Source organism: Mauremys reevesii, linkage group 3, assembly GCF_016161935.1.
Source record: "Mauremys reevesii isolate NIE-2019 linkage group 3, ASM1616193v1, whole genome shotgun sequence".
Classification (NCBI taxonomy): domain Eukaryota; kingdom Metazoa; phylum Chordata; order Testudines; family Geoemydidae; genus Mauremys; species Mauremys reevesii.
The window spans coordinates 92,086,134-92,112,524 of NC_052625.1; the positions used below are offsets into that span (position 1 = coordinate 92,086,134).

The 26,391-nt window shown below is 42.0% G+C and overlaps 1 protein-coding gene across 2 annotated transcripts in view; it reads right to left on the minus strand.

The window, feature by feature from the left end:
• FNDC1 (fibronectin type III domain containing 1) overlaps positions 1–26,128 on the minus strand; it is a 78,018-nt gene extending 51,890 nt beyond the window's left edge. The window contains exons 1-9 of one of the 2 annotated variants that reach the window (XM_039533020.1): positions 25,980–26,128; positions 22,842–22,940; positions 19,388–19,505; positions 17,162–17,349; positions 16,840–16,947; positions 13,183–13,371; positions 8,128–11,403; positions 5,169–5,287; positions 2,554–2,665 (exon numbers count right to left, since the gene is read on the minus strand). In XM_039533020.1, the coding sequence (XP_039388954.1) occupies positions 2,554–2,665; positions 5,169–5,287; positions 8,128–11,403; positions 13,183–13,371; positions 16,840–16,947; positions 17,162–17,349; positions 19,388–19,505; positions 22,842–22,940; positions 25,980–26,034 (4,264 nt within the window). In that variant the 5' untranslated portion in view covers positions 26,035–26,128. Of the gene's footprint in view, positions 1–2,553; positions 2,666–5,168; positions 5,288–8,127; positions 11,404–13,182; positions 13,372–16,140; positions 16,274–16,839; positions 16,948–17,161; positions 17,350–19,387; positions 19,506–22,841; positions 22,941–25,979 lie in introns of those variants that run through there. The other variant, XM_039533022.1, reaches the window with a different exon arrangement.
• Between the last annotated feature and the right edge of the window lie 263 nt (positions 26,129–26,391).

Here is a 26,391-nt window from a genome sequence, read left to right on the forward strand (position 1 = left end):
TGGTCACCTGAACATTTTGGGAAAGTTGTTCACCAAGGATGATAGCCACCCCTGTACAGAGAGGTCAGCACAATACATTGCATTACTTAAGGCCTCCTTGTGAACTTCACTCCATGTGAACCCCAGTATTCATATTCATATACTGGAAGGCTCACCCTTCATGTAGAAAGTCCTCACATCCGTCATAATACAATGTGACTTAAAGGACCAATCACTCATCACGAATATCAAATAGTAAACAACCAAGAGCCAAAGACATAGACAAAGCAACGCATGGGATGGAATATACACCTCTACCCCGATATAACGCTGTCCTCGGGAGCCAAAAAATCTTACTGTGTTATAGGTGAAACCGCGTTATATCGAACTTGCTTTGATCTGCCGGAGCGTGCAGCCCTGCCCCCCCGGAGCGCTGCTTTACTGCATTATATCGGAATTCGTGTTATATCGGATCGTGTTATATTGGGGTAGAGGTGTATTTGCAAAAAGTCTTCATCAAACAGTTAGGAATAATAACTACATTAGCTAAAATCAAAATCTATTCATGGATAATTCCCAAACAAATAGGGCTAAACTCCCTGGATAAACTGTTCACTACAAATAGTTTGTCCAGATCTACTGAAGAGAACTACAAAAACTGAAGAGACCCACATTTTTACAGAGCTTCTAGTTCTGAGCAAAAGTTAAAACAATATTTTTAAAAATTACACAAAAATGACAAGTTGAAGCCTTTTAAGGAAACACCCTTAAAATAGTGAACATCCCAGTGAACAGGTTTTTGGTTTTAAAAAGAACCACTACGGCCACAGGGGAGTATATTTGAGGAGTCTGAACTGTGGAACTCATTGCCACATGAAGTTGTTGAGACCAAACATCTTAATAAGATGCAAAAAAGGATTGGACATTTGTATGTATAACAAGAACATCCAGAGTTGTCATAGTTAATGGGATCAAAAATTAAATATATTAAACCTTGTGTTTCAGGGTTTAAACTGATCTCCAACTATTAGAGATCAGGATGAGAGCTAATTGGGGGTGGAGCAGATTATCCCACATTTATCTTTGAAGTGTCTGGTGCTGATTGCTGTCAAAGACAGGATACTGGACTAGATGCACCTTTGGGTCTTATCCAATATTGCAAACCTCTACATTTCTTTGTTTTATTCTCAACTCTGTTCAAAGGGGATGCTGTCATGACTGATGTATTTTTAAGAATCCACCCATTATTACTGGCAGAAAGCTGGGATTTTTCTTCCCCCAGTAAATCTCAGCCACAGGAAGACTAAGTGTCCCTTTAGCAAATGACCTACCACTTTAAAATAGCCACTTCATGGAAAAAGTCAGCAGTCATTTCAAATTTCCATCTCGGAGTTAGTTTTGTGGCTAGATCATAAGCTGATGCATTTCATGGGCCAAATTTTGTCTGGCAACGTGAAGCCAGAGAGCTAAATCCTCTGCTGCTGTGGCTGGCAACCAATCAGGGAAGCAGAAGGGATGGGTTTAGGGTGATTGGATGTCCCGATATTTGGGGCTTTTTCTTATATAGGCTCCTATTACCCCCCACCCCCTTCCCGATTTTTCACACTTGCTGTCTGGTCACCCTAGATGGGTTGTCAAGTAGTGAGTCATGGCTCTCTGATTCTCTGCCTCAGGCCCAGGAGCAGAGATGCAGATTCCACTCATTTTGTATCCAATTTTGCCTCCTCCAGGATGTCACAGAACCCCATTCTGTTGCACATTTACAGGTGCAATTACAAAGAGATAAAGGGGGATGTGGCCACAGGGAAAGCAGCCTTGGTTTGCTGTACAGTCATGAGTGACAGTCGCCAACGAGCAATTGTTCATATACCAAACCACCCATGCAAATTATCCCTGTTCCCAGCAGGAACAGCTGTGCGGGAGGTTGCTCTCCGGCTGAATAGAGGAGCAGGTTAACACTGTTTGTACAGTATATTTCATACCCATCCCTATTTATAGATTGACAAGGATATAATTGTAAGCTCTTCAGGGCAAGGACTGCACCTACCTTTGTGTTTGTCCAGCATCTGTTAAAACAGGGCCCTAACCCTGGTCAAAGTCCCTGGGAATGATTATAATATAAATATTAAGGACCTCATTGAATCTTTGTTCAATGCCCTGTATAAGGAAGGAGTGGTGTGTAGCTGAGCTCCTCCTGGAAGAGTCTGGACTAGGAATTATCATCTTCCTTGCTTGCTCCATGTAGGAATTAACTTAATGCAGCCCTTTTCTGGGCTCAGGTTACTACCTCTCATACTGGCTCACCTCTGATCAGGTTGAGAGTCAAACTCTCCCTGCCCACCTACTTGGGGGAGGAAGACACCACTGGGTGTAATACCACGGCCATGCAGGATGTATCCCTTCACACTCATGCAGTGAAGAGGATATTCCCCTTATTGCCTTGTGCTGCCATATTAAACTGGGCTACAATCCATCCCTAAATAAAATCAATATGCCACTTCTGCCATATTTGCTAGAATTTTGCACCATGGATATGAAAACTATCTTTTCTTTAGGAAGAAAGTCTGTCCTTACCAACAATAGTGCGTCCATCTCCTCCTAGTTTCACTCGGAGGGGGTTTCCTTGGGAATCTTGGAGGTATCTTCCTTCAGCATTCAACACTACCCCTCGGTCGAGATCTACAATCTAAAAAGCAGCGATAGAAATACTGAAACTCACCTGACATAAAAGAATGTAAATTTAAATTATAACATATTAGTAACAGCAGGAAAGAGAGAAGTTTGGAGTTACATTTTCAGAAGTGCCTGAATCACTTAGGGAGAGATTTTCAAAAGAACAAATGGCAGTTAAGTCCCTAACTATTAATTGTGCCTTTGAAAATCACCTCGTTAGGAGCCAAAGTCCATAGGACTTCAAAATTACTTAAGGACTTTTGAAAATGGTATTTAGGCTTGTAATTGACTTAGGCCCAAGTTTATAAAGGTATTTAGGTGTTGCTTAGCTCAGCATTGTAATGCCTAAATAATTTAGGAGCCTAAATCGCATTTTCAAAGAGACTTTAGGCCCTTTGAAGCCAAAAACCCATTGACAATCAATGGTAGTTAGGCTCCTAGGTGCCTAAATCACCTTTGGAAACAAGTGTTAGGCTTCTAAATCAGTTAGACATTGAAACGCTGAGTGCAGCAATGCCCTAAAGACCTTTAAAAACCCAGGCTGTAGGCACTTTTGAAAATTTTACTCATCCTTTAATTTTGTTTCCAAAAATGATTTCATATGTTTACAAAAGGAAACCAAAAGGTTTAGATGTGACAAGCCAGACATTATGGAAGACAGGTGCTAAGTGTCAGATCAAAATAGTTTAAATTTTTTAAATGCCCGTGTGCATGTTTTTCACACTATCTTGAAAACATCTTCCTCAACAGGCATTTGAATATGTTCATCTAATACACACTAAGAACCCTAAAATGCCATATGATATTTATCTATTCTATGCTGTTATTCAGGCTGCAGGGTACCTTACTCTGTGAGTACCCCCATTGATTGCAATCGGACTATTTGAGGAGTGAGGCACAAATCAGTGTGCGCCAGAAATAAAAATTCCTTCCATACATAGGCTGGTTATCAACATGGTAGGTGAGATTTGCCCTGACCGGCAGATTTTAGAAGGCATTTAGGCACCTAAAGATGACTAACAGTATATTGGGAACTATGAGGAAAGGGATCGAAAGCAAGACAGAAAATATTATAATGTCCACCCTTTCAATACTGTGTCCAGTTCTGGTTGCCCCCATCTCAAAAAGGATATAGAGGAACTGGAAATGGTTCAGAGAAGGGCAACAAAGATGTCAAGGCTATGGAATGGCTTCCATATGAGGAGAGACTAAAGGGTTAGGGCTATTCAGCTTGGGAAAGAGATGACTGGGAGGTGGGAAGGGAAGGGGAATATAATAGAGGTTATAAAATCATGAATGGTGTGGAAGTAGTGACTAGAGAAGTGTTATTTACCTTTTCACACAGTACAAAAACCAGGGGCCACCTGATGAAATTAATAGGCAGCATGCTTAATACAAATAAGTACTTTTTCGTAAAATACGTAACTAACCGGTGGAGCTTATTTTCATGGGATGGTGTGAAGACCAAAACTAGAACTGGGTTCAAAAAAGAACTGGATAAGTTCCTGGAGGATAGGTCCATCAATTATCAGAGGGGTAGCCGTGTTAGTCTGGATCTGTAAAAAGCGACAGAGAGTCCTGTGACACCTTATAGACGAACAGAAGTATTGGAGCATGCTATAGGGTGCTACAGGACTCTGTCACTTTTTACAGGTCCATCAACGGCTATTGGCCAAGATGGTATGGAAGGCAACCCCAAGCTTGGGGCGATCCTAAACCTCCTACTACCGGAAGCTGGGAATGGAAGACGGGATGGATCACTCGATAATTGCTCTGTACTGCACACTCCTCTTGAAGCTCTAGTTCAGGCCACTGTCGGAGACAGAATACTGAGCAAGATGGACCATGGTCTGACCCAGTATGGCAGCTCTTATGTTCTTACATTGAAAGAAACACCTAGTGGAATTTTCAAAAATGCCTAGGCACTTAACTCCCATTGAAATCAATGGAAATTAAACACCTAAGTGCTTCTTAAAAAGCTACAAGATGTCTATCTGTATGTGCCTAAACACCTTTAAAAATCTGGTGCTGAGGGCTTGTCTGCGTAGGGATGCTATTCCACAATAAGATAGGGTTTGAGTTTAAAGCACTATAGCAGCTATTCTGGAGTAACTGCCTGTGTGGATACTCTTATTCTGGAATAAGAATGTCCATATAGGCAGCTATAATGGAATAGCTGTTATGGAACAGTTATTTCAGAATAGCTGTGCTGGTCAATTTCCCCATGTAAAGAAGAGCTAAGTTTGACATAACTGAAAAGCACTTAATTGAAGTCAGTGGGGTTTATGCTGCTAAACTACGTAAGTGCTTTTGAAAATCCAACTCCTTAAGCCCTAAATCAGCTATTTAAATCACACTACAATAAATACATTTTTTTTTCATAGAGTCATCCATTTTAAGGCCAGAAGGGACCCTCAGTCTGATCTCATTTTATATTCTTTTTGGTGAAGAGCGCCATCCCTTTTTAAAAAAAAATAAGTCAAAGCATCTTGAATTTGCAAAGAAGGTCACCCTACCCACTTTGTTCCTTGAGGACCATTGATTATTCTTTGTCCACTTTGTTTTCCATTATTACCAGGTAGTATTTTCCCATTTATATTTGTTTTTGTTGTAAGATTGGGCCTACCATTACTACCTGAAATAAAGAAAACAATATATTCAGTATTCTTAACAAGCATGTGCACAGAACCAAACCACACTTTACAACATGAACAAATACAATGGTCATTACAAACTGTGCTTAATTATTTACACATAAAGGGATATGTCCAGTACATAATCAATCATCATCATCACGTTCCTATTATGCCTCTGGCGATTACGGCAGTGACGAAGCTCCTCCACTCCTGTCTGTTTCTGGCAAGTCTTTCAATGTTTCCCCAGCTGTGCCCCAGGTTTTTCAGCTCGGCTTCCACAGCTCTTTGCCATGTTATTTTCGGTCAGCCTCGTTTTCACTTGCCTTCAGGTGTCCATCTTATTGCTATGCTGGTGATTGAATCAATTTATGTACCAATTCCAGTAAATAAAGCTGGGTTTAAAATAAACTAAATATAAAGGGTTTGATTCACCACTACACTCTGGCTACTGTGCGTTGCTCTGTTGATGCAAAGAAGATGTAAACCTGGCCTAATTGGCTGCTTAAACTGGATTTATGGCTGCTTTGTGTCACTGAAATGGTACAAAGCAGCCATAACATATCAATAAACCAGGCCCAGAGCCGATTAAAACTAAGAAATTCAAAATTAAAGCTGAAACTCAAACCATTATAACAATTACAGACATTTATAAGGCACCCATCACCATAGTGCTTGCATGCCTTTTCCATAATTTACAGTATCATGTAAAACAAAGAGCAGAAAAGCCTTAGATTAACAGATAAACAGATGTTTTGCAGCATGTGCTAGTATACCACTTCGGATGAAGATTGGAGAAGATTGAAAGAGAAGGAAATTCACATTCACGAAACAAAATGCAAAAAAACTAAAGTAGTCTATTAATATACCAGGATTCTTTGTTGCTTTTACATAATTTACAGTAGATCAAGAAATTACATAGCACCCAAATTAGAGAGCATATATCCTGAGTGAGACTACAGCACCCAGACCAATTTACCTGAAATGTTCAGAAGAAAGGGATTACCAGCCATGGAACTATCTGCTGAAGGATTCCAGTATCTATTGTTAGGGGATCTCATTTTGCATCACACTGTAAGAAAGGTCTAGCTTGGCTCTTGATGATTTTCTGGTGGGAGCAAATTCAAAAACCCTGAGAACACCTTGGCACCACACTTGCAATTTCTACCCTATGGACTGATAGCTAAAGCATTCCTGCCAAAAGCAAATGCTGTAATGGGGAAAGTGTCTCTGAAATAAATGGCAGCCGCATGCATGCAAACAGGAGCAGAATTTGGCCTTTTGTGAAGGCCCTGCTAAAGAAAGGACCAAATATGTTGCAATATGTCAGCTCAGTGGGTTTCACATTAAGAATGTACAGTATTTTCATTCTGGAGTTTTTAGCCTTCAGCTGGTTCAGACTAGAAAATTAGGGGTTTGTTTTAGATATACATAGTAGACCCAGTCTTGCTCCCATGGAAGTTAATGGGAGGTTTGCTATTGACTCAAGAAGCCTGGATCAAAACTTTAGTTTTCATATAAGTATAAGAAGTGGAAAGAACAAAGAACAACATACATAGTGTCTGGGCCTGATTCTCCTCTCAGTTATATCATAGTATATCAGGAGACAATCCACTGGAGAGTGACTTTTGATGTACAATCTGGCCCGTTATTTTTAAAAGTAGGCATTTACATTTCTGTTGGGATGCACTATTGGAGCACTTTCATATCTGTGCAGCTGAAAACAGCATTCCACACTGATTTGTTCAGAAGAGGACAAGCACTTGTTTTCTTTCTAACGTTTGGCCTGTCTGCTCTGATCCCTGTTGGATTTTAAACAAAACAGATGCAGAATTTCCAAATAGCTCTTTAGTCACTAAAAACATTCTTGAACTTCATAAGCATTTTTTAAAACTCCATCACCATGTGGAATCATTTTTTTTAATCCAACCCTATACTGACCTTTTGCAAAGAACCCAAAAGGGGGGCGGGGGTGGAAATGCCTCTATAACAGTTCTCCTCACCTCTAGAAGAAAACACTGAAAGAACAAACCTCATCTCACACAGCTTTGTATAATATAATTTAGCTCAGAGCTAGAACAGCATTAGCTTCATCTACAGGCACTCAACCATGGGATGGAGAGCAATTTTAGAATCGTGCCCCCACCAAACATATGTGATGCTCAGTCAGCGTACACTCCCTTTGCTGGTAGCTTTGTGTTCTGTTCTTGCTGAGGAGGTGGTATTCCAGCTCCACACAGACAGAAGTAACTGGCAGATCTAAAAATCTGAAGAGCTTGATTTTTAGATCACCCACAGGTACCATTTCAGTCTACTGGAGTTGTGGGTGCCCAGCACCTCTGAAAAATCAGACTCTAAACTTAATCTCTCATCCAGGATTGTCCTGGAGTCTCCAGGAATTAAAGATTAATCTTTAATTAAAGATTATGTCATGTGATGAAACCTCCGGGAATACATCCAACCAAAATTGGCAACCCTAGCATTGCCCAGTTTCCATACATAGTTCCTGACTCTGTCATCTGATCCCCTTGAGAAGACCCTGAGCCTCACCGATTTTGCAGGACACCCCAGAGGCATATGCATCAGGTAAGATTGTAGGATCAATCTTCTGACTGTGATCTCTTCCCATATCACCCTCTGTGTTTGTACCGTGCTCAGGACAATGGGGACCCAATTCTGTTGGGGCTTTCTGGATACTACCAAAATATGAATAATACTGTACACTGAATTATATACTTTAACTTGTATCCTGATGAAACAATGTAGCTTTCATCGAACAACTGATAAGTGGGGAGGAACATTCAAGACAGTAAAATTAATAAAGTAATTTAAAACATATTACCTTGTCTATATGGAGGTCTGACAAATTGCCGTTGAGAAAGGTTTCGTTGCCTTTGTAGTCGTTGATGGGGCACGAGAGGGGATGAAGATGAAGTAAGAGTTGGAGAAGCAGAGCGTGTGGGATACAGCTGAGAAGGCACAGATAAGGATGCAGAGGAGCGTGGCCAGGCCAATCTTGGCTTAGAAGATGTATGTGGTTTGTTAGGGGTCTGAGAAATTCTTGAGACTACAGAAGACGATGACCTGCCTTGTGAGGCAGGAAGAGATTGTTTTAAAGTGGGAGGCTCTTCCTCCTCTTTTTCTTCTGCAGAGTTTACTTTGTGTATTAGACGAGAGCCCATGGGTTTCTTTTTATCCCTGGCACCATTGCCATTCATATTTGTATTGCCTCTAGAATTGGAGGAAGATGACCATTTTGCAGCTGAAGATAATGTGGGTTTCTCCTCCACTTCTCCCTCCTCCTCCTCATCATCTTTTGAACCAGACTGGCGAGATTTAGATATAGAGGAGAAAGGAGCTTTTGGAGAAGGTTCCACTTTTGATGGTGGCGACTGGAATGGTCCATATTTCTTCTCACTTTTGAATGCTATTCTAGTAGGGACTCTGGAACCTGAATGGTAATTAGGAACTGAAGGATGAGTTCGTCTCAAAGAAGTGGAGGATGACTTTGAAGATAAAGAAGTATCCCTGCTATTCTGATTGTCCTTTGCTGTGTCAGTGATGGAGCTAGAGCTTGGCTGAGAGGGTTTTGATTGATAGGAAGATGAAGATTGTTTATACGAATCTGACACCTGTTCATTTGAAGTGGCTACCCTGGATCCAACATGTCTGCCTGCTGGCAAAGATGAACTTGATCCTCTGGAAGAAGTTGGAGAGTCATGACTACTTTTGTGTTTTTCATCAACTTTACTAATTTGAGAAACTGACTGCTGGAGCTTTGAAAGAGATGAGCTAGAACTTCCCTGAGACAAAGAGGTAGATATTCTCCTAGAAGAAGAGACATCTTTAGGGAATGCAGAATGGGTATTTATTTTGTCATCTGCTTCCTCCTCCTCAGCCACATCCTCATCCTCCTGTAATTTTTCATTACTTTTGTGGGAGATCTGAGCAGGACGCCAGCCTCTAGAATTTAATAAGGAGAATGGAAGTTGAGACTGACCCGCATGTGCCTTTTGAGAAGGGCTTGGTTCTGAATGGAGAGGTTTTTTAGATGAAAAATGAGAGCCTCCAGTTAATGTTTTTTTAGACAAAGGTATACTTTGTTTTGATTTTGCAAAGGTTTCCTTCACCTCCTTACTGTCCTGATCATCAGGCTGTTGTTTGGAAGTAGAAGACTGTACACGAGAATACTTTTCTGCAGTAGCCACTGATGAAGACCCAGTGGAAGATGATGAGCTTGATAAAGTTCTTGACCTTGAATCCTGACTATTTGTTACCTGGTGAGAAACACTAGGACTAGAGCGGTGGTTAGTTTTGGTAGATGAGGGAGATCTCCCAGATATTGAGGGCAATGAAGAAGATCGGCGGACTGTAAGCAAAGAGCCTGATTTTGTGGGAGTTTCCTCTATTTCTGTACTAAGAAGTTCATCTTCTGAACCAGGGAGCTGTGATTTTTCTTTGACTGGCTCTCTGCGGTGAACACTAGACTCTACTGAAGGACTTCTTCTTCTAGAATAGACTGCTGCTGAAGATGACAGTCTAGAAGAGGAAGGTGAATGGTCATGTGCAATAGTTGAGGGTAATGGTTTCTCATCTTCACCCTCCAGTTCTCTAGTATCTCTCTCGATATTGGAACTAGACCTAGTGGCACTAGTTGAGGTTAGGCGTGCATTAGTCTGAGGATGAACCTTTGAGGAGACAGCAGAATACGGGGGTTTAGATGGTGGTAGCTTAGATTCTTGACTACTACTGATCTTATTTGGAAAATTATTGATTGTATGAGATGACTTGTGCTTGGGCAAATTAAAACGTTCAGAGGCAGTCTGTCCTAAAAAAGACCTAGAATTAAACCTAGACAAGGAAGAGTCTTGTCTTTTCTCTTCCCCTTCTGTTTCTGTGTCCTTACTATAATTACCATCATCAGCATCCCTTCCCTCAGACTTGCGTTTAGCAGAAGATGGAATGCGTGAGTTAGTCAAAGTATGACTAGCAGAAGACGAAACAGCAGACTGTGATGATGCAGCGGCAGTGGCTAATTTTGGATCCTTCAACACGTGAGGATTAGAACCTGAGTGAAGTTTCGTTTGCAGTGATGGAAGTGAATCTCCATCATGAGAAGAACTGGAACTTGACCTATCATTTCTACTCTCTGCCTCTTTGCCATCATAATTGTCATAACTATCCAGGGTATCAGAGTGAACTAATTTAGAAGAGGGATAGCGTGAATGACTTTGAGAGTTTGTAACTGTTAATGATGTAGGTAATTTAACTGGCACAGAAGAGGTGTGTGGCTTAGTCTGATGGCTCTGGACCACCTTGCGAGACACAGAAGACTGCCGATTCAATGGTAAAGCCAAGTGAGTGTGTTCTGGAGTTTTAGGAGATACTTGACTGGACCCTGTTTTTTTTAATGGCACAGAATCTAGTCTTACTTGCTTTTCCTCCACACTATCTGCAATATCATGAGGTACATTTTCAGCAGGCAGATTATCTAAAGGGATTTTAGGGGAAGAAGGAATATTAGAGTTGCCTTGTCTCTGACGCTTTGTTTCATTATCTGTGTACTTAGAAATGGGAGAAGATGCAGAGGATGAGGAGCGTTGGGACAAGGAAGATGAAGAGGAGCCATGTTTGTCTGTGCTCATTTGTCTTGTCCTTACTGGAGTGCGTGGCCTAACTGGTGTTCTACCTGAAGAAAGGACAGAAGGAAATGGACGGCTAGGAGAGTAGGGTCCAATGTTTCTTCTCTGATCTTGGGTTTTAGGCAATGGTGTTGGCATTTCAATGGAGGAATCTTGATCATCTGTGACTTCAGTGACTTGGGGATCAGGTTCTCGCTCTGATGTCTTTTTAGAGAATAGCTGTGATTTATTCAGCACCCCACTACCAGCCAACAGTTTATTCTTAAACTCAGAAAGAGGACTTTTTGTATCTCCACCACTAGGAGAACTAGATGAATGAACAGCAGTATGCTTAGAGGAAGCTGATGGTTGGATTTTCCGAGAAGGAACAGGAAAGGTTCGAGATGGGGATGAAGGCACATCATCACCAGGTTTTTTAGACTCCATATTATCTTGAATGTTTGTTTGTTGATGAACCTTTGAATCATCCCTACTGGCTGCAAAAGAAAAAAATATATATTTTTTAAAAAATTCACAATGATATGTAAAAACAGCATAAAAACTTGCTAAGAAAAATGAATCAGCCAACAAGATCCAGATCATGCTTTAGAACATTGGACAATACTTAATTCAGTGTTAGTCAACCTACTGGGAAATACAAATATCACTACATGATCAATTGGGGAAAACTTAAAATAATAAAAATAAATAATAAGTCAGTTAAGAGTAGGCAATGCGATACAAATAATTGGAGCCAGATCTTCAGCATAGCTTTATTGATTTAACATATTAATAGATTCTAAGGCCAGAAGGGACCATTTTGATCTAGTCCAGCGTTTTTCAAAGTTTGGTAGGTCAGATACTGGGTCGCTCTAGTCAGCATCACTGACCAGGACGTTAAAAGTCCCATCGGCAGTGCTGCCCAGCTAAGGCAGGCTAATGCTTACCTGTTTCAACACCACACTGCACCCCGGAAGCGGCCAGCAACGGGTCCAGCCTCTAGGCAGGGGGGCCCTGGGGCTCTATACGCTGCCCCCACCCCAAGCACTGTCTCTGCACTCCCATTGGCCAGGAACCAGCCAATTGGGGTGGGGGGCGGTGACTGCAGGTGAGAGTCATGCAAAGCCATTTGTGCACCTCCACCTAGGAACCAGACCTGCTGCTGGATGCTTCGGGGGCGCAGTGCAGCCCGCAGTGCCAGGACAGGTGGGAAGCCTGCTTCTGCACTCCAGCTGCACCAGCTGACCCAACCTCGCACTCCAACCCCTGCCCCAGCCCTGATCCCTCCACAAACCCAGAACCCCTTCCTGCACCCCAAACTCCTCATCCCCGGCCCCAGTCCAGAGCCTGCATCCCCAGCCCAGAGCCCTGACCCACTCCTGCACCCCAACCCCCTGTCCCAGCCCAGAGCCTCCTCCAACATCCCAAACCCCTCATCCCCAGCTCCACTGGGTCATGGGCATCAACAATTTTCTTCCCCCAGAAAAAAACACTGATCTAGTGTGATCGCCTGTATAGCACAGGCCATAGAACTTCCCCAAAATAATTCCTAGAGCAGATCTTTTAGAAAACCACCCTGTCTTGGTTTAAACATTGTCAGTGCTGGAGAAGAAATCCATCATGACTCTTGGTAAATTGTTCCACTAGTTAATTACTTTCACCATTAAAAACATAAGCCTTATTTCCAGTCTGAATTTGTCTAGCTTCAGCTTTCAATGCAGCTATGCTCAAGTATACCAGCTGAGGATCTGACCCTTAATGCTACATTAATAATAGACAACAGATCATGTTTTTGTCTATATAACAATACACTCAAAGTAAAAAGCAAATATTTTGGAGTTTTGCCTAAGTAAGTTTTGCAGAACTTGGTGGATTAACATTTAAAATTTAGTTTGTATATGTTGCATATATTGTAAGGAAGAGTACAAGCAAACAAAATACAGTATAGATTTCACCAAAAATTGTAAAGCAAAAGGAATATATATTTTCATGCAGCAGGTCATGAAACAGCCAGATATATATGTTTACTTAAAATATTTGTTTCTCTTTATACTGTATGTGCTATGAAGGTGATGACTGACTGAATCAGTATTGCCATGACAGATCTAAGTTTTAAAGCTTATAACAAGCTGGCTATTAAAGAACCTCTGAAATGAAACAGTGTTATGAAACTCTGCAGTTTAGTGGAATAAAAAGCCAATGACTGCAATAAAAAGTTACACAAACAAGTCAATGGCAAGAATGTATAGACTGAGTCATAGGCACACAATACTTACCTGTTGGCATAATGACACTGAAGGCTTTAGACTGAGGACCTTGTCCCCTCCTGTTTGCTGCACGAATTTTGAAAATATAGCGTTCCCCAGGCTGCAGACCATCTATTATGGCAGAAGTAGTACCTCCACGGTAGGTGATGGACTTTGCTCCGAATGGTTTGAGAGCCGGGGCGTATGAAAGAATGTATTCTGAAATGATTTGGCAGACGGTTGGAAGGAGGAAACTGAAAACAGTCCTGTTTCCAGTGGACAGACTGTATGGGTAGGATGAATTAGAACGTGCATTACTAAAATTAATACATTAGCAATGCACGTCGAGTCAACAGCTGGAGTATAAAGACATGATATACAGTAAACTAAATAAACATTATTTCAACTTATTGGACAAGAATATATGTTTATATAGTAAATTAGCTGATTAAGCATACAGAATACAGGAGATAAATCCTACAGAATATTTAAGCAACAACCTTCATTATTGATGGTTATACCAACCAATAATTGTGGTGGGAGCTATGCATCCCAAATGGAAAGCAAGTGGAAAAAAATAATGGTTACAAAGTTAAATACTGGGTGGTTTAGCTATTGCTATCACAATTTTTGCTTATGAACACTGAAGAGTCAAAACATTCTACACTCAGCATTTATTCTAATACAAATGTAATGGATTGAATCTAATGATAGTTAGAAAAATTGTTGAACATAATGAAACACTAACATTCTAACCAGTTTTTAATTGCCTTATAGCTACTGGCAATAAAGTCTGATGCAACCAATAACTGTTCTGTTTTGCTATTACAGAGTTATTTATGTTAGTAAAATAGTGGTGGTACTGATTGTAAATACTCTGATAGTTAGTCAGCAAGTTCAAACCTTTTAATTCAAGTAGAAATTATAAAAATGTTTGATACAAAACAGTGTATGTACCCAACTAACCTTTAAGACATGCAATATTAAAAACAGGTAAAATATTTTGATTAGTGCTGCTTATTCTTTTATAATTTATTTGCTATAGAGTCCAGCATCAGGACTCTATAAACACTCTGTAATCACTTTGCACTTTAAGGCCCCAGTCCTGCAGAAGGATCCCCACTACCACATAGAGTCCAGTTAGCTTTTGTGGGACTCCACCAGATGCAGAGATCCTTGGCAATACTGGGACCTTAGGTTCCCTACTAACACAGCATTTAAGCAGGAGCTTAATTTGAAGCCCATGAATAGTCCCATTGCAGCCAGTGAGTCTACTCACGTGTTTAAAAGTTAAGCACATGCTTAAATGCTTTTGTGGATTAGGGCCTTAATTAGTATAGTTGTCCATATAGAGCAACTATATAGTATATTAAATGCTTGCCTTGATAAGTTGAGATCTTATCTAAAAGAAATACCTTAACCTAATGATGGACAGATGGTAGTAACAACACACATGCTCCGTCCAACACAGTTAAATACATATTTCCCCCTCACTGACACACAACATTCATTAACTGTAATGGGAGATGTTCACCCTGTGCAGGGGACCAGCACAAGATCTAGGCACTATTTAAGTCCCTCTGAAAACAGCACCTCTCAAAATAAGACTGAAGTGGTGCTGAGGCCTGACACTGGCCATCTGCACTTGGGTGAATTTCTCCCTAATGGGAATAATTTATGCATGAAGGGAAACATATAACCTATAGTTTTCCCCTTTACACTCTCACAAGGCCTTGATTCAGAGAGTAGCATTTTCTAGCAACCTGCAAGATGCCTTTTTCATCCCTCTATAATTTTAAAAATCTTATTATTAGTCATAAAACAGAACTTTGGAAACTCTTTTCTAGGACTACGGAGAAGTGCTCCAGTGCAGAGCCCAAGGAAAACTATAGCCCACAACACTCCATTAAAAAAATTAAGGAACTTATTTTACCCTCTAACAATTAATCTATAATGGTTGCAATAAGAAATGTGATGACTGTAAGACGTGGAACAACTCATAAAAACAGATTAAAAATGCATCATTCATACTGTCAGACATGAATGAATTTTACTGATCAGTGCAAAGGCTGCTAATCACTAGAAGGCCTGGGAAATATTCTTCCTTTCTGGTAGTAAAGAATATCCATACTGGAGGTAAGAAACATATGATATACAGGAATGACATAGTGGCACTGCCCAGGAAAACTCTACAACAATTGTTATTTCTGGCCCTTTTGTTTGGCTGCTAGAGGGCAACATCCTCCATTATTGAGATATGAAAGGTAATCAAAATGGAAAACAAACAAAAAAGCTTACAAGGTGTGTAAAATAAAGCTAGTGTTTGGAGTAGTCACGGGAGACCTATTCCATGATTTCATTTTCACTGTACCTGTGTAATTTAATCAGGTTCATAAAAAAGCCCTCTACTGTGGTACATCACATCAAAAAAAACCATTTTGGCCTTCATTTTCCTAAGTGATTTGGGGTGACCAATTTTTCAATCCCCAACTTGTGGCAGCTTAAAGGGGCCTGGTTTTCCACAGTTAAGCACTCAGCCTCTAAAAACCAAGCCCCTGTAAAAAGGGGCCTCAAGTTGAGCATTCAGAAATAGAGTCACCCAAATCACTGGCCATATTTGGAAATTTCAGCAAACGTGCGGATTCCTCAAAACTCAGCGCGTTTTTAAAATTTCACATCACATCCATGCATCACTGCGCAGGTTCTTTTGGGGTTTTTTTTAAGCTCTAGGGTGAAACCTTGCCTCCACTGAAATGCCTGGCAAAACTCCTGTTGATTTTAGTGGAGACAGATTTCACCCCTGGAGTGCACACTATGCAAGTCTTTTGTGCTGATATGATATATGCCCGCTCTTTCTCCCTCTGCCATTGGCTTGGTGACTCCTGTGACTCCACAGTTCTAATAAAACAGCTGTATAATGTTCCAAAGGGATGGAGAGAAAAGCTAGCGGTTCCTTCAGTCATGGGTGAACGGAAGTAGCCTGATTACCTGCATATGGAGTTTTGAGGGGAGATGGGGAGTGGGGAATACTGGAAGTTTGTTCAAATCCCATCCAATTAAATTACTACTGATTGGCATACACTCCTTCTGTGGTAACTGTTGCTTCTGTATGAAATATCCAGCCATCAATGTTTTATGCTTGTTTCTTCAAGAGGGACTTTCACATTACAGTAAACTTTAAAAAATCATGAAACATAATTCCACCCATTCTGATGATTATCCTACTACCCATGCTCCATTTTTTTAATCATCAAAAGGTCACTGTACTGCCTCCATAAACAACTTTCCCCCCTTCTTGGTACAGGAGTTAAATCATATGATTGTATTTGTGACATCACAATCATTTTGATGGCAAAGGCTTTGTGACATCCAGGCAAAGCACAATGGCTTCACTGAAGCACATGGCAAAAGCTGAAGCAGAGCTGGAAAGGAGAAAACTCTCCCGCATATGCAAGAACTGTTAATAAGAGAAGATTACTGGTATGGTCAGCTGCTCTTTGCATGAAATTTCCTTTATTTCAGCTCACCACAGAGTGGAAGTCCCTTCTTGAAGAGCTTGAGCTCCCTACAGTTGTACATTACATACAGCAGCAGTGTCAGTTTACCTTTATTACTATAGTGTGTTTTCTGCAGGTCACTTTGTCTTTATTTTCTCTCTCAATCTATTAAGTGGCAGAAATTACCTACCTTTTACTTTTCCTTCACTCTCTGCAAGAGGGTCCCAAGATGCAGTGACAGAGGTTGTTTTGCCTTTTATTGGCCAAACATCTAAATTTTCAGGTGCACTTGCAGGAGCTGTGAAATAATACACAAGAATGGAAATTAAGGTCAGAAGTCATGGTTATACACAATGGCATATTTTTTGCCCATGTTTGCATCCCAACACCTTCTGTGCAACTATTTCAAAGACAAAACATGAAAAGCATTGCTAAAATATAGATCCACCTGTAGCTGCAGTAGATCTAATTTTCAAAAGGTATGTCAAGTTGTAGATAATTTTGATACATACCAGCTTCTGGGGTTCGTTGGTAAACGGAAGCACTCCATTTGCCTTCCCTTTCTCCCTCTGAAATTCGCACTGCAAACTCATACATGGTGTCTGGTATCAGCTTGTCCACTAACACCCGTCTGTTAGGCACTTGTTTGTAATCCCACCTTGCTGATTCCCCTTTCTCTCGATAACGAACAGCGTATCGCCTGGGAATGGAAATGTGAGAGCCAAAAATTCAGCAACTGAAGTCATTAGAATCAAACACAGTTCAAGCCTTTTTCTACTAATGTGCTTGGCTAAAAAAGAAAATCAGTGATAGGGGAAGAGTGAGCAACCATGAGCTAAACAATCTCTTTTAGAACATGTCTACATGAGGAGCACGTCACCAGGATAGGTATAGAGGTAAATTATACCAGCAAAGCACTCCTCAAATGGACGCAGCTTACACTGGCAAAACTACTCTTTTATCAGTATAGCTTATTCCACTACCCTGGAATGAAACAAGCAACATGAATAAAAGTGCAGTTTTGCTGGTATAACTGCATCTACACAACAGATTTCTGCCAGCACAGCTCTTCACATGCCTGACCAATGTAGCTGTGCTGGCAGAACTCTGTAGTGTAGACATTGTGTCACCGTACTGATCACTGTAGTATCTAGGTTCCCCCCAATGCTAAGGTGAATGAGATGGAAGCTGATTGCGCCTTGGGAGGAACTCACTCTAGGGGAAATCAGGTAGCGTTTGCATGTCTGTCCTCCAACAGGGGCTGTGACGGAGAGGAGAGCCTTACTTTGGAGGCTGGGGTTACTGGGAGCTCTGCCAGTGGAGTCTGCCTGTGGGATGAGCTATATCAGCATATCCCAGGGTTGCACTCTCCTGAGCCAGGATCTTTTGGCTGTAGGTTCCCCCAGTGGATCAAGGATTCCAGGCACCATCCACCACCACAATCCCCATCCAAGTGGGATTTTACCTCACTAGGGGCCAAGCACCCTGAAGTTAATATATCCCGTTGTCATATACTTAGATTGCAAGCCTTTGAGGCAAGGGCCTTCTTTTCGTGACACATGTGTACAGCACAGAATGGTGCCTGATCTTGATCGGGGCCACTAGAAGCTACTGAAATACAAATGAAGAGTAATACTAAAAACGTTCCTTAGCATCTTTTAAGCACACATTTTTCTGTTTCTTTAGTTGAGTCAATCACATTAAGCCAGGTGCCTTTTTAGTCTTAATGGCTCCTTTCTTATAACAGGGTGGCTTGTCCTTGGGCTGGAGAGCCTGGGGCTAAGCCAACCCTGATTCCAAAATGAGCCTCATCTGAAGCGAATCAGGTTCTCTAATTTAAGGGCAGTAGGAAGCTGCAGAGGGGTGACTGGTTGAGAAATAGAGGGAAGATTGAGTTCCAGCCAGAAAGGGCTGAGAGCTGGTGGCTTCAGGTAGAGTTTATGATTTTCGATTTATCTGTGAGGTTGGACTCAATCAGTCATGATATTCTTGCTCAATAACTTTCTTCAGTCTTTTTAAACCCTGAAATGGGTCCTAAGCCCCAAAATTTGGATCTGAACTGTCCCCAAATTTAGATGTTTCTAGATATGGGATTTTGTCTTTCTATCAACTACTTTGGTTAAGAGGAGAAACTCTTATAAATCTTGGATTGAAAATTGACCAGCAGAGGTTTACGACCCTTCTAGTTTGAGGCCTTGTATCTCCCTGTCAGACGCTCTATCAGGCCAGGGAGAGCTTTCCCCATAAACTAAAAACTCCAGTTTATCTAGTATCTCACACACATAGTGGAGCAAATTAAGGCTGCCAGTACTGTTAAGGTAGAGGGGAAAGAGAGTGCAGTGAGACCTTTATACGGTTAACAAGAATATCCCAAGTTATAATAGCTAATGCTAACAAAATTTTGGAAGGGATATTAAATCTTCATGTTTCAGAATTTAAGCCAATCTCTAACTATTAGAGAACTAGATGAGCCCTGATGTGGGAACACATTTTCCTACATCTACCTACTTCAGGGTTCTTACTCTGTCCTCTAAAGCATCTGGTGCTGGCCACTGTCAGAGACAGGATATTGATGTATATAGACCCTTGATCCAATATGGCAATTCCTATGTTCATATTTTGCCTTCAATCAAGCTATGCCTGTAACTATACTTTATTATTTAAATGGAAAACAAAGCTGTAAACAATGAAATCTTTAGTATACATCTTGAAAACAACATCACCACAAAGTAAAGTACCTGGTTGGGTCAACCTTCTTCGGTTTTTCATATATGGGATCCATCCACGCAACAAGCACAGATTGAGAGGACATAACACGAACACTTATGTCTTTTGCCTCCTCTAGCTCATCCTCCTCTGAAATGACAAGGTAACACAGTGAGTCAGTAATGAGAACTTTGGAGATCTCAATGCAGCAGTAATTCTGCCGCAAGAACATTACCGTAAATATACTGTACTGATAAATGACTAACACAGATGATGGCACAGGATACACTGAGAACAGGGAGAACCCCACAGCAATATGATTCTCCCTGCTACATGTCTTTGTACAAGAATAAGGTGCGGTTCTGTTGTGCAGAATTCTATAAGCGTTTAGCCAATTCTAACCAGTTATTTATAGCAGACAAATTATTAAAATACTCCCATTCCTTGCCCACAGCAAACCCACCACGAGGGCTGTGCAGAGGATAGAAATTCCAATTCATGAATGATTTTGAAATTTGGTTTCATTGTGAATTGTAGGGAAACCTGAAAATTTAGAAATTATCTGTGAAGGAAATTTTTTTTAAAAAATTGCTTTGGATCAATCAAAAGGGTTTTTTCCTATAAAAATGAAATGTTTCATTTCAATTTCAACTTTTTTATTTTTAAATATAGAATATAAAATATTTTAAGAGTCACTTCAAAATGATAAATCAAAATGTTTCATTCTAAAAACGTCATGGGGGGGGAGTGGGAGAATAAAATTTCAGCTAAATCAACATAATTCCTCAAAGTATTCTGATTTGGGTGGATCTGCACATTTTCTGACAGGAAATGGTTCCATCAAAGTATTTCTGACCAGCTCTGCTCACCACCTTGTGAACAGGACAGTGTATGCCAGTGGTTCTCAAACTTTTGTACTGGTGATCCCTTTCACATAGCTAGCCTCTGAATGAGACTCCCCTTATAAATTAAAAACACCATTTTATATATTTAACACCATTATAAATGCCAGAGGCAAAGCAGGGTTTGGGGTGGAGACTGACAGCTTGTGACCCCCCATGTAGTAACCTCACGACCCCTTGAGGGGTCCCGACCCCCAGTTTCAGAACCCCTGGTCTATGCTTGCTGTTATTACAATAACAATCATTCTCCAGATATTCCCAGGGCACAGAACAAATGAAGCACAAGGTTCACGCCCCCAGGGCTCTGCAGAATGTAAAATTTGGAAATTGTTCAGGTCTGAGGAGGGCTGGGACCAGTAAATCTTTGACCATGCAGAGCCACAGTCACTCTGCAAAGGGGAAAGTGATCCAGCTCCAGGGCTTAGTGCAGTCCTGAGGTTGTAGTATTTGTCACAGAGGAGTTCTACTGCTGCTTCAGTCAAGGAGTGAAGGAAAAGGATTCCTCTCCAGGCCAGGCCCCACAGAAATCTCAACTGCACATTCCAGTGACTTTGGCTGTGAACTGGGACCAGGATTTAGTCCTTTATTAATATCAGCGTGAATACAAACATTAATGCGGTAAAATTGGATTTCTCCCCCACACTTCATATTTTACGGTGTACTTTTTCAATAACACTTCACTGCTACGCTGGTATTTCTGAATAGCTAGGCTGGTTGTGTGTTTGTTTGTTTAAATATCTTATCCAAGGACCAGCTAGATCTCAAGTTTGGTTATCCAAAATGAAAATATGATTATCCCAATATGATAGTATCTAGCTTTTATATAGCACTTTTCATCACTAGATCTCCAAGTGTTTTACAAAGGAGAGCAGTATCATCACCCACCATTATATAGATCGGGAAATTGAGGCATATGCAGGAGAAATAATTTGCCCAATGTCACCCAGCAGGGCAGCAACAGAGTAGGAACTGAACCCAGGTTTCCTGGCCCAGTGTGCTATCCACTAGAGCACACTGCCTCACTCTGTATAGCTTTGCAGCTAAAATGAGTTTGTTTTTTTTTTAATTCAACTGATCAACTGTTTCCTCCCTTATGGACAGGAAGGCCAATCTGTTCAGAACTGCCTTTATAATATCAGCCATCCTGAGGTCAGAACTGAAAAATGGCCATCAGCTTCAATTTCCTTGTAAATGCCACTGAGCAGCAGTTGTACTGCCCACTGTATTTCAGAGACTGGGCCTACTCATTTGCACTGTGCACTCTCCCTTAAGTTCAAGTAGGATACATCTGGCTGTCTTGTGTGTTCAGTTTCATTAACAACAAACCTGAAACAGGGAACCACTTTTCAGTCTCAGCTTGATGCGCCAATCAGTCAGTACAAATCATGGCTACATCTATACACACACACACCCCACTTTCCATGGGGATTGAACCTAGGCCCTTCAACACCAAAAGTATAAGCTCCTGCTTCTGAGCAGAAGGAGAACTCCTTGTATTGTGAGTAGAAGGGTATTACAGTTATTGAGGCTAGCCTCAGGGAGGAACGTGCACCAAGGGCCTGAGTCAAAGCCCATTGAAATCCACTGAAAAACTTCCAATACCTTCAACAGGCTTTGGATGAAACGTGAACCCTGTGTGTTATGGTTAACATGCTTAGTGCCAGTGTAAGACAATGGCTTGTCTGTAGACAATAAGTAATTATATTTTACTTGTCAAGAGCAAAATTTTGGTTGCCCAGGAAAACAGGGTTTTTCCAAGCCTAACAACCACTATTTAAAAGAAGTAAGAATTTTTTTTTCCCATTAGAAAGTGGATTTTCAGCCATCTCTGTTTAACGGAAGCATCATCTTGAAACAAGATACAGAATGACAAATGAAAACCATATAATTTCTCTACAAGGTGTGATTTTAAAATGGAAAAAATTAGCATGACAGATTGATGATGTGACCTTCCAAGGAGAAGTCTGAGCCATGACACCAATATAAAATAGTGCCCAGATCAGGAACAGTTAATTTAATCACCCAGTTAAAACATCTAAAATGGTCCTCTACCCCCAGCATACTCTAAACTGTACTATGATGTGGTGAGAAAAATGCCTGGCCATGTTGATGACTTAAAGCCACGAGTTCATGTCTAACCTCAGTTACAGTACACAGATGTGCACTACCTCATTTCCGGGAAAGACGAGGAAGCTGCTGATACCTACCCCCTCTGAAAATCAGGGAACTAGCACAGATGTTTACATTCAGGCACTCAAGCCTGAAAATGTGGGCCCGGATCCTCAATGGGCCCACCCCTCTTTCTCTTATAGTCACTAGGAGCTTTGCCACTGGCTGCAGTCCTTTAGGCACAAATCTATTGAGTCCATTATGAACAAATCTATTCTATTGTTATTTTTTACTAATTGAATTACAGGAGCAACCAGAGACATCAGCTAGGGTCAGTGCCCCAGTGTGTTAGGTACTGTACAAAAAATCTATTAAGAGACAGCTCCTGTCCCAGTCTATAGTCACAAAGCAGCATATATTTCACTTTTTATACATATGGCTCCACAACTTGCCTGCAAATATGAAAACAACATACCTGAGACCTTTCTCTTGGTTAAAGCTGCACTATAGACTGGCTGACTCTGTCCTTGGGAATTCCTTGACTGCAGTGAAACCACATAAACGGATTCAGATGCTACATGTGAGAAAAAGCACAGAGACTTTTCTATAATCTTTTCCACAGCAATGGTAAACAATGTTTCAATATTGTCAAGCAGACATCTTGTCACATTTTTATTAGGGAAATTCCATCTCTAGAGGAGGGGAAATCAGTTTCCTTGAGAGGTAACTTGGAAATCTAATGAGGTTTTCATATACATAGGTGTATATGACGGCATTTTAGAGGCAGGTACACTATCTATAACATGAAATAGTGTAGCATAAATCCCATAATCTGAAGTTTGTTTGTTTTTTACTTTCTCCTGAAAATTTTCCAATTACTTTAAAAACATTTGCTCATTTTCTCTCTCTCTCTCTTTTTCTCTCAGTGGCAGCTGACTTGTAAAATAAAGGCAGTGAAAGACAAATGCTGCAGTTTAAAACACTGCACAGTATTTTTCATCATTATTTACTGCCTGATCCAGTGCTCACTGAGTTAATGAAAAGAATCCCAACGACTTCAGCTGATATTGCCCCTGAACAATGCAGGATGATATTTACCCTTAGTTATATTGATGTGTGATAGAGACAGAGAGCACAGGGAGCTTCTCCCACACACATATCTCATCCCAGCAGCAGCACCACAGGGTTCCAAACCAGCTTGCTGGGCTGCAGGAGTGACTTGCACAGAACTTGGAGAGAGGAGCACAGGTTGCAGGAGGGAAGAGTTTGGAGGAAGCATAAGGAAGTCAGTGTGTGTGCACATGGCTAGAATGCTAGCTAGAATCGCAACACCCCTGCAAATAGTTCTCTTCATAAGGAGCCAGTTTAGTTTAGTGTTAGCAACTTGGAGTCCTCTGATGCAGTAAGCAGTAAAGTTTGCTGCGGCGTGTACTCCTTACCTTTCTGAATTATTTGGCCTATGACAGGAGGATGACTCAGGAAACTTCCACACATCCAGCCCTGCTCCACTCCCTTGTTGACTCAGTATAGTAAGAAGGATCTTGCCTTCCATGATAAATATTACCTGCTAATTAATGTCTTGATTCAGCAAGGTACTTGAGGCCATGCCTAACTTTAAGTCTGATTTCAGTGGGGTAATCACAGGCTTAAAGTTAGACACATTCTTAAGAATCTTGTTGAATCTGGACCTAAAACTCATCCCTGGATGTTTAAGCAGTTCTGTGCTACGATGTGGATCACTTGCCCCATGTTGAAAGTCAATAAGCGTGTCTTAGGGTTGCCAACTTTCTAATTGCACAAAACAGAATACCCTAGCCCCGACCCTTCCCCAAGGCCCTGCCCACTGACCTGCACCTTCCCCAAGGCCCCGCCCCCCACTCACTACATTCCCCCTTCCTAGGTGGCTTGTTCTCCCCCACCCTCACTCACTCTTACTGGGCTGGCTCTGGAGTGGGGCTGAGGACGAGGGGTTTGGGGTGTGGGAGGGGGCTCCAGGCTGGGGGGTGGGGCCAAGGGATTTGGAGTGCGGGAGGGGGCTGTGGGTTGAGGCAGGGAGTTGGGGTGTGTGGGGGGGTGAGGGTCTGGGCTGGGGGTGCTGGCTCTGGGGTGGGGCTGGGAATGGGGGGTTCAGGGTGTGGAAGGGGTTTCTGGCTGAGACAGGGGGTTGGGGTGCAGGAAGAGGTGAGGGTTCTGGGCTGGGGGTGCAGGCCCTGGGGTGGGGCCAGGGATGGGGAGTTTGGGGTGTGGGAGGGGGCTTCAGGTTTGGGGGGGCTCAGGGCTAGGACAGGGGGTTGGGGCTCGGGGTTGGGGTATGGGCTTACCTCATGATGCTCCTGGTCAGTGGCACAGCGGGCTACGGCAAGCTGCCTGCCTGTCCTAGCACACCACATTGCATGCGCCCCGGAAGCAGCCAGCAGGTCTGGTGCCTAGATGTGGGGGGAGCAGGAGGCTCCACTCTCTGCTCTCACCCGCAGGCACCGCCCCCAGCTCCCATTGGCTGGGAGTGAAGAGCTGATGCTGGGGGCAGGGGCAGCGCACGGAGCCCAATGGTCCTCCTGCGTAGGAGCCAGACCTGCTGGCCACTTCCGGGGTGCAGCGCAGTGCCAGCACAGGTAGGGACTAGCCTGCCTTAGCCTTGCAGCACCGCCGACCGGACTTTTAAAGGCCCGGTCAGGGGTGCTTACCGGAGCCACCAGGGTCCCTTTTCGACCGGGTGTTCTGGTCAAAAACCGGACACCTTGTCACCCCTAGCGTGTCTTAATAATTCATTTGTTGTTATATTAAATACAGAAGCTCTGAAATTAACAGCCTCCTCCTACTCCATTGATTCAAATGTTGTGCTCTAGTGCTGCCAGAAGTGAAGGCCATATGCGGGCTCAGCAACATTAGGCACTTGTCATAGTCACCTGCAATGGGGGGAAATATGTCTCATCCCCATTGAGCACCCACCCAGTTCCTCTGATGAGTATAGGGGTGTGAGCAGAGAATGAAGAGGTATGGGTTTAAGTGGGACCCTCAAAATGCAAAGGAGAGACTTATCTATGCACTCCCTTCTTTGGCCTTACTTTTACTAGGCAGGAATAACTTGGTGGCTACCTGCATGCACTGCTCTCTTTAATGCAGCATCGGGTTCTGCTGCATTTTCTGTCCTGGCCATCATCTTTTACCTTGTGCTTACATGTGCGCATTCCACATTGTGCAGCGTCAATCCCTAATAGTGTGCATCAGCATGTTTGGCATTGTCATTTAAACTACGAAGATATGGCCTCTGATCCTTGAGCACTGTTAAAAATATATACATTTCCAGTCTGAATTTGTCTAGCTTCATCTTCCAGCCACTGGATCTCATTATAGCTTTGCCTGCTAGATTGCAGAGCCCATTATCACCTTGTAGGTACTTATAGACTGTGATCAAGTGGCCCCTTAACCTTCTCTTTGTTAGCTAAATAGATTGATCTCCTTGAGTCTATCACTGTAAGGTACATCTGAACAGAACAGCACAGTGCAGTACTGTATATGCAACAAAAGGAACAGAAACCAAACTGAGGGGCTGATGCCCCAGGCTAGCCTTGCACCAACTAAGCTAGACCTGTAGCACGGAAATTCAGCTCACCTAGTTTCTTAGCTTCCTGGCTTCGTTCATGTTTTTGCAGAGGAACATAACTCATCTTCCGGCTGCTTTCCCCGTAACCCAAGAGGTAGCCGTGAGGTCTGCGCGGACTCCTGAGGCCTGAGGCCTGGGGTAGCTTCCATCGGCCAGATAACTTGTTGCCTGGAGATCGGACACGCACTCTCAAAGGTTTGTTTGGCACTTCCTTCTCTTCAAAAAACAAGCAAGAAAACACACAAAAACACCATATTACTATTGTGCATTTGTCGTATATGGCAGTAGTTGTTGTCTGTCTGCACGTTTAGCCATAAAATAACATTAAAATCTGTTTATAGCTCTTTTTAATTTTGTGATAAATCCAACCCCAATAAAAACATGTTTTCCAAGAGTGGAGTACAACACAATACGTTTTTCC